Genomic DNA, 9,146 nt, shown 5'->3' with positions numbered 1-9,146 from the left:
TTTTTCTTTTTTTCATTACTTAATTTCTCATGTGTGTATGTATGTATACGTGTGTGTGGTAATTCTTCGATTATCTTACTCGTGTCTTTTCTTATTTCTTCTTCTTCTTCTTCTTTTTTTTCTTTTTTGTTGCCTCGCATTCGCTTTCGTGTTTTTTTTTTCGTTATTTTTTTTTTTTCCCCCATTTTCCTTTAATTGTAATACTTACAGTGTACGATTAAGGTTAATCTTACGTGTCGTTTTAAAAGGTATAATACGGAGCATGGTACACAGATTCTTTGGAGTATCTCGTGCCATCTCTCGTTTGTTTTTTTTTTTTTTTTTTTTTTTTTTCTTATTACATACTCAACATTCTTCCCTAAAGTAAAACCTTCCACGCGTATTCAATGCCGATCGTATCGCGCAGCAGTCTGTCGGTCGGAATAATAATTTTAGTTAATCGCTACGAAACGGTTCTCGCCCGTTTCACGCTTTTTGCTTGGAAACCATTTCCTCGCATTCCCCGACTATGTCTCTATATACTCGATATTATATTAGTAACGCTAAAAATCGCGGTCCTTCGAATTGGACGTAGGCGTCGTTGGTACCACGCGGGATATGACCAATAATAATGATCGTCGAATTCGAATCGTCTCCGCCTCGTTTCTTCTTCCTCTTCTTCGTCTTTTCTTTTCCTCTTCTTCCTCTCTCTTCTTTCGTCGACGCGGAATTCGTCCATCGAGCGTCGATCCTCCTCTTCCTTCTCCTTCTCCTCCTCCTGCTGCTGCCTTCTTCTTGCGTTTCCTCTTGCTTTCGAAGACGTAAGAGTAAGAGAGGAGGTAGATCGGGAGAAAGGCTAAAGGTACGTTACGTTAATTCGTTGGTCTCTTCTCGGATGAACAACGATCGAACTCGAACGATAGATGATGATAGGTTCTTAACAACGCGTTCGTTCTACTACGTTTTTTTGTCGTTCGTTTCATCGATGAAAATTTAATAATGTGTCCTGAGCTGATGTTTGTCGTTAACAGCCTTTTCTTTTCTCTTTTTTTTTTTTCTCTTTTTTTTTTCGATTTTTTTTTCTTTTCTTTCTTCGTTTTTTATAGAGACGGTTGCCCAGCTGATAGAATTGACTTGAGGTTGCCTATACCGGAATCGCCTGCACGATGATCTCCTCGTTGTGCTTTTTCTTCTTTTAAACGACGGTTGGTATCGAATCCGCGGCACGAAACGCGACAAAATCGATTCGCGCGCTCCTTCCTTCTCCAAGGAAGGGGTTTCCCCCGCTTCTCCGCTCTCTCTCTCTCCATCGAGGAGACGGTCGCAATCCGTGGGACGGGCGAAGAAGCAACGGAAGAATCGGAGCAGACGACGATGATCGATCGAACTGCTACGTGTGGAAATTCACGCGAAATTTCCTTTAGAACAGCGCTCTCGCTCTCTCCCTTCCTTCTTTCCTTCGGGTTCAACAGGCGCTCTCGAGATGGGCGCTCTGCCTTCTCCTCGCCTGCCGCTGCCGGAACTGATGGAACTCGGCCTTCATCGCTTGCACCCTGGCCTCGATGTTGTCCCTGCTGTACCTCGGCGTCTGATGATGGGCCGTGTGCACCTGCTGGTGGATCTGGTGCACGGGCGGCCTCTCCTCCCTGGTCGGGGTCGAGGCGGAGGTGGGGGTCGGGGTGCACGAGACAGGGTCGAACTCGTAATGCCCGTCCACGCTGCCCGCGTCCACGGCCGTGGTCTGCGCGTGATGATGCCCGACTTTCGCCTGGTCCTGGAGCTCGAGCCAGCGGCCGACCAGGGGCGGGGGCGGCGGCCTGTAGGGGGGCGGCCTCCACTCGGCCACCGTGCTACCGCTCCTCGAGCTCTGGTTCTGCTGCGACGTGTTCTTGCTCCCGAACCCCGAGCTGCTCGACCTGCTCTCGGGCGAGGTCTCGAGGTCGGGCGAGGCGGCCAACTCGGGGGCGGACCTCGCGTGCCTCGCGTGCCTCGGCGGCAGCCTCGCCCTCGACCTGCCCGCCGACTGGGGGGGCGAGGAGGTGGCCAACGGCTGGACGGGCACGAACCTCCTCGACTCGGCGTGGATCGCCTTCAACGAGGGCAACTCCTGGCTGTACCGTTGGTGCACGCTGCGCAGCTGCAGGTAGTCGGGCGGCGTCGGGAAGGAGCGCTCCCCGCCCGAGGATGGCTGCCTCACCGAGCTCAGATCGCTGAAGTAGAGCGGCGTCCACGGCACTTGGGGCCCGCTCGGCGAGCTCGCCAAGAACCTGGGCGACGAGATGGTGCAGATGGTGGCGGCCGGCGCCATCCTCGCCAACGAGTTCCCGTGGTGGTGGAGGTGGTGGTGGTGGTGGTGGTGGTGGTGGTGCATCGAGGGGGGGATACCGCCACCGATCGAGACGCCGCTCCCGTCCGACCTGAGGCTCAGCTGGCTGGTGCCGACCAGCGGCCGCCTCCACGAGGACTTGGCCGCCAACCGCTGCCTCGGCAGGAAGCCGCCGTCGTCGCTGCTCGACGCGTCCAGGATGCTGTTGTTGGCCGAGCTGAGGGCCGAGTCGGCCACCACGAAGCGGCCGTCGGCCGCGCGCGAGATCTTACCCAATGGTCGGCCGCGGCACGAGTCCGGTGTGCCCGGGTTCAGAATCTCCCTCAGGAGATTCAGACCTGGTACTCGGCTTTTTCTAGGTCTACGGGTAGGACAAAACGAGCGTTAGACGTTTCGTAGTGGCGGTTGGCTCAGCGCTGGGTGCAGCGACGCGATCAACCCCGTCCAAGGAACGTTTTCTGCTCCCAGCTTCTTTTTTTTTTCTTTTTCCTCTTTCTTCGAATTGAACGACGTCGTCTCATCGTTACGCGTCGAAGTTCAGAGGAACTCGGTTCCGTCCGATGCCGAAAGGTGCTGACGAATTTGGAGAAAATTTTCCCAACACATTTCGATCTCCTTGGACGATGTTGAACGGCCGCCGCGCGACACAACGATAAACGTGCAACAACGTACGTAAAAGAAACACGCAACGTTAAACACGAACAAAAAGGGGGGGGGGAAAAAAAAGAGGGGAGCTAGGAGAAACAAAACAACGAAAAGGCAGACAGTACAAGTTAAACGTACAATATGTATAATTATTATTATTAATTGAGAATTAATTACGTGTACGTAAGTACATAATAACGAATAATGGATGCAGGCAGGGAAGAAGACATGCGCATGCGCATTCCGGTGCACGAGTGGTCGGGCGTGACGTGGATCGTGGGTGGGTGGGCGTTGCCAGTGAGTCGAATTTTCTTTCTTTCTTTCTTTTTTTCTTTTTTTTTCCCCCGTGTAATTTTTTTCTTTTTTCTTTTCCCCCCCTCTAATCTTTTTCTTTTCTTTTTTTTTTTTTTGGAAATTTCTTTTTTTTTCCTTTCTTTTCTTTTTTTCTTTTCTTTTTTTTTTGTTTTTTTTTTTTTTTTTTTTAGTGATAGCAATCGTGGATTTAGGTGCTCCGAAACTCGTCACCTTTTCTCCTCCTTCGGGTCCGGCAGCAAGGAAAGATGGGGGAGAGAGAATGTTGTAACACAACGATTACATTCACAAAAAACAATATCGTGGCGATAATGGTAAGAAATATAACGCTAAATAATCGAAATCGTTACTTCTAGGCGGTGATGTTAGGGAGCAAATAGATAACGCGTGTTCCTGTCGGGGATCGCGGCGGTCTCGCGTCCTTCCAAAACTCGTCCTTCCTCCCTCGTCGTCGTTCTCGTGCATTCGCAACGGAATAGACTTAAAAACAAAAAAGGTGGAGGGAAGAGAGAAAAAAAAGTAAGAAGAAATAAAGATAGAATCGAAAACAAAATCCGACGAATCCGGATGGGAGAAGCAGTCGAGAAAGAAGGAAGAGCGAAGCAAGAGCAACGCAACACAGGAGTATAAACGTAAACACGGACAAATCGTAAGTAGAAAAGAGTAGAATCGTGGATCGTGTTGTGCAACAATGATACAGATATACAACAGGTAGGAAGAAACGTGTGTGGTGGGATTTCTCATCGGCGGGGAAAGAAGGAATTCGAGAAAGAATCTGTTTTTTATCGATCGATGGGGGAGGGAGAAAAAGTCGTCGAGTGACGATGACGACTTTTTAATCATCGTGTGGAGAGGAGGAGGAGGGATGGGGTGGGGGGAAACGATCAACAATGAATAATATAAAACACAATGAAATATTATATCGTGTTTCAGAGATGCAGTTTTAGAGGGTAGAGCCGCAAGGAGAGCGGCTTACCTATCTTTTTTTCTTTGCTTATATCCGTGTGTTCGATTGCGAACGCGTCTTTTTACGGCTCGTCTAAAATCGATAAACTGGAAACAACAAAAAGAAAGATACAAGATTTGATTTGGGTTAAAATTTCGATCGAGCGAAAGCACCCTGATTACTATCGCACTTCTTTTTATTTCTTTCTTTCTTTCTTTCTTTCTTTCTTTTTTCTTGCTTTCCTTTCCTTTCCTTTTAATTCCTTTCTTTTTCCGTGTTTTTTTTTTTTCTTTCTTTCTTTCTTTCTTCCATTGTCATGCTCGGTGAAGCGTGACATGCTACGTGTGAGTGAAAAAAAAAAAAAAGAATGTCGAAGAAGAAGAAGAAGAAGAAGAAGAAGAAGAAAAAGCAAACGGGTCGATCCCACGAGGATTCCCGCGTACTTTTTACTCGAGTAATTTCGTGTGATCGAGATCGTAAACGTGAATAGAAGAAAGGGAGAAGAGAGGTGAGTGAGAGAAACGAGACGAACCGATCTTGCGACGAGTCGAGAGACAGGCGTTCGAATTTTTTACTTAGAGATAAAAAGAGAGAGAGAGAGAAAATCGCGAGCAAGATCGGGCCGATCGCGTTCATTCAAAAAAATGAAGCAAGCTAAATCGATCGAATCTTGAATCAAGAATTATATATTTTCAATCAAGTTGTGGTGCATCTACGATAAATGTAGAGAAATGTTGCGCGAGATCCATCAAAATTTCAAATAAATAAATATATATATATATATATCTGTGTACGAGCAAAGAAATCGCGAGCGATTCTCGATGATCTGGAATCACAGATATCATGATTCTCGAGATTGCGATCTCTCCGATACCAACTTTTGCCGAAACCATCGAGAACTCGCTCGATCATCTTACGATTATCGTCTATCGATTGAGCGAGTGGCGCGCAACGAGAGACGATCGGACGAAAAACAAGTGTGAGCGATCGTGAGTAAGAATGGATGACGAAAAGAGGAGACAGAAGGACGGCGACAATATGAATCGAGTGTCTGATATGAGATAGAAAGAGAGAGAGAGAGAGAGAGAGAGAGAGAGAGAGAGAGAGAGAGAGAGAGAGAGAGAAAAAGAAAAAAAGGAAACAAAAGTGGATAAATTTCTGATCTCTACGTGTACTACGTGATGGTCGGCGAGGCGAGATCGAGAGAATCGGCGTGTATACAATACGATAGCAAGGATATAATTTAGAAATTTAGCCTCGATTACCAACCTCGAGAACCAATCGCGAAATAGCATAACTTCCGTCTCAGGGATGATGGTTCGAGCTGGATCTCGAACGAGATCTCGAGCAATATTTCGAGAGGATCGTTCTTAACCCGTTTCTTAAAATTCTAAAAAATTCGTCTTGCATCTCGTCTCGTATCTATGTACTCCCTAAGTCCGCCGAACGAAGGTATTTAGGGTACTGACTGGATGGTTACTAGTGTGACTCCTAGCTGTATTGCCTGTATTGCTGATCTCATCTACAGTCATGACAATCATCCTAAGTAGTAGTAGTAGTAGTAGTAGTAGTAGTAGTAGTAGTAGTAGTAGTAGTAGTAGTAGTAGTAGTAGTAGTAGTAGTAGTAGTAGTAGTAGTAGTAGTAGTAGTAGTTGTAGTAGTAGTTGTAGTGGTAGATTAATAGGTCCTAGCAGGTAACATTACAGAGCTGTAGTCTCGCACAGTAGTAGTAGTAGGTAAGTAGTGGTAGTAGTAGTAGTGGTGGTGGTAGCAGTAGGTAAGTTGTTGTAGTAATAGTAGCGGTAATAGCGATAGTTCGGACAAGTCCTAGTGGCAATTTGCTCGCTCGATCGATCAACGACGAATCACGAGTATCGATCGAATCGTTTGACCGATCGATGGATCGCTTGGCAATTTATTAGGTTGTTTTAGACACACAGAGAAACACATACACGTATATACCGTCGGCGAGTTGTTACTTTCGTGGTCTCGGGAGCAACCGTTGTCTCGGGTACGTAATAGTAGTAGTAGTAGTAGTAGTAGAGTGATGGTAGTAGCGGTAATAGTAGTAGTAGTAGTAGTAGTAGTAGTAGTAGTAGGCAGTATTAGTAGTAGCAGTGATAGTACTTGGTTTCATTTTCAGTGTGGCTAGCGGAGGTTAGGCTTACTGTTCCGCCTCTCTATGATAAACACGCTCTCGTAATCTCGATTATCGAGGTGGAGTGCGTGATGGTCACGATCACGGTTCGGGGGGGCCTGCTCGTGGACCGGCTCCGAGGTGGCAGTGGCGGGGGTGGTTACTTGCGTAGGAAGTGGTGGTTGATGAAGAGGTTGTGGTGGTGGTGGTGGTAGTTGCGGATTCAACGGGCTGCAACGGGTCAGCGTCGAGACTGACTCGCCGCACGCGTTTAGATTTGTCGACCTACAGAAAACACAGAGAGAGAGAGGAGGACAAGAGACGCCCACGTTTTTTTCTTTTCTTTTTTTTTTTTCCCCCCCCATCTACTAACTCTTCCTTCGTATTTTCATTCATCTTTTTCTTTTTCTTCTTTTCCCTTCCCCCCTTTCTTCCTTATCTTTTATCTATTTATTTATTCCTTTTCATATATATATATATATATCTATATATATATATATCGTTTTCACCTTTCTAACCGCGTTTCCTCGTCCGTATTTCTCTCGTTCTATTCGCGATTCATTCATTCGTGACGTGAAACTAGGAGAGAAAGAGAGAGAGAGAGAGAGAGAGAGAGAGAGGGGTGGGGGGATGGAGGGAAAGAGAGCGAGAGAAAAGGAGAGAAAAAGGGATGGAGAGAGAGAAAGAGAGAGAGAGAGATGAGTTAAAGTCAGGTCCATTCCACTTTTTTCGTTTTTTTTTTTTTCTCTCTGAAAAAATAGTCGTCAACTCTTTCCCTCCAAAAAAACCCCTCGACCTCCGGCAAAAGTATTGTGACTCGCGTTGGCTCTCTTCTGATCCTTGCTCTGGTCGCGATCCTCGAATACGTCAGCTCCGTATTCGTATATATACGTATAGCTCGCACGTATACACACATGTACACACGAATCCGGAGCTGGAAGCGATAATCTTGGCAGTGGCTGAACCGTCCAGCCCGTTCTGGATAATATCGGTGTACAAAATACAAACGCTCGCTTCGTGGATAATATTCGGGAAGAAGCGAGATACGAAGATACGTTTGTGTTTGCACGAGGGGAGATCCGAGCGCGCTCCTTGTGTAAATCTCGAGAGAGAGAGAGAGAGAGAGAGAGAGAGTGAAGGGCTTATCGCGATCAGATCCAAATCGAATTTTTATCTAATCTCGAATAATCGAGAATCGTCGACGCGTTATTAATCCCTTCCCCGTGCGACGAAGATTTCGGCCCGAACGTGAATAGCACTGGAGATCAAGTCTAAACATCACGAGTCGAATGAATTTTTTTTAATCGAGTTTTACTTTTTTTAGACCAGTATCGCCACGATCCTTACGATCCACAAGTTGCAAAGTGTCCTCCTACAGCTTTTCATCGAGCTAATTCGTACGGGAACGGGATTAACATGTCTCTAACATATCTGAGACCCGATCTGTGTATACATATATTCTTCTCCATACGCGCGATCAATATAACGAGAATCGTCGCGATAAGCCCTTGGTGGAGATGGCGGGAGGAGAGAACGATCGTGGACGTGTCGACGATTCGTGGAAAAAAAAAAAAAGAAAAAGATTCGTAAAAAAAACACACAAGCCGTGAAAGTGATAAAGGGAAGAGGAGGGGAGGGGGAGGACGAGTGGGCGCGAATGAGAATGAGAGAGGGGAGGGTAAACGAACGGAAAGAAGGAAAAGAGAAAAAAGAAAAAAAAAAAAAAAGGAAAAAAAAACGCTGGTAAGGGGCGGGGAAAATTGCGAGGGTGAAAAAAAGAGGGTGGGGGGAGGAAACGAAACGGCTCGTCGCGGGGAACAAAGGCGACATACGATCCAGAATAGGCATCACTGCAGTCGTATTGTGGACTTTTGGATGCCACGAAATGGAAATCATAATAGTCGGCTGAGTAGTAGTAGTAGTAGTAGTAGTAGTAGTAATAGTAGTAGTAATGGCAGTAATAGTAGTAGTAGTAGTAGTAGTAGTAGTAGTAGTAATACCCGCTATATACGTGCAGTCCCCGGTTGGCGTGATTTCAAAGCTGAACACCTTATCATCGGTTATATATCGAGGCCGATTTTCATATATACGTACGTACGATCGGTTGGGAAATGCGACGACACAAATGGGCGAGCCCGTTCCCCTTTGCTACAGATACACCGTTCGTTAAACAAAACCGTTTCTCTCTGTTCCGTCTTTTTTCTTTTTTCTTTTTTTTTTTTTTTTCCGGCGTTTGTCTCGTCTGCACGTCTTTCACGAGCGAATCGCACACCTTCGATCCGATCTCGTAGACTCCGCGAATGCTTCGAGGAAAGATGCGCGCAAACTCATCGTCCTTTTTTTTTTTTTTTTTCTTTCTTTTCTTTTCTCCAAAACCTCGTCCAAAATACCTCTGCTGCTGCGGTTTAGTCTGCCGATTTTTAATCGCTACGCGAGACTCATCCGTCCGCGATGATTCGTGTGTGTACTTTCCATCATGTATATAGCGCAAGATCAAAAGAGGAGTTTCTACTTTCGTGTACTATTCTTCGCTTTGCGTTATACTTTCCTATATATATATATATATACACGTTTCAACGGGGATGCGTAACCACTGATGTGATAAAACTGACCTACTATATTCTTTATATATATATATATATATAAAAGTCTCCCTCTTCGCTTATTCTATATTCTATAACTTATTCGAAGATTATGAAATAACGATGATTAAAGCGTGTCGTTCGTCCTGTGAAAGAAGATTTTTATGAGAACTTTTAACTTTTTTTCGTTTTATTCGTTTCGATCGTCGCACGAACGAC

General features: G+C 45.9%; 1 protein-coding gene across 19 annotated transcripts in view; it reads right to left on the bottom strand.

Annotated features, from left to right (window-relative positions):
• Window positions 1–303: 303 nt before the first annotated feature.
• The window catches only part of LOC100866640 (protein turtle), a 103,784-nt gene continuing 94,941 nt past the window's right edge, over window positions 304–9,146 (bottom strand). For all 19 annotated transcript variants that reach the window (XM_086903644.1, XM_086903651.1, XM_086903656.1 and 16 more), the window contains one exon: window positions 304–2,666. In XM_086903644.1, the coding sequence (XP_086759770.1) occupies window positions 1,445–2,666 (1,222 nt within the window). In that variant the 3' untranslated portion in view covers window positions 304–1,444. The remainder of the gene's footprint in view (window positions 2,667–9,146) is intronic.

Source organism: Apis florea, unplaced genomic scaffold (genome assembly GCF_048593485.1).
Source record: "Apis florea isolate Af1SG1 unplaced genomic scaffold, ASM4859348v1 contig_2293_pilon, whole genome shotgun sequence".
In the NCBI taxonomy this organism is placed as follows: domain Eukaryota; kingdom Metazoa; phylum Arthropoda; class Insecta; order Hymenoptera; family Apidae; genus Apis; species Apis florea.
The sequence above is the reverse complement of the archived record's forward strand: the minus strand, read 5'-3'. Positions and strand labels throughout refer to the sequence as shown.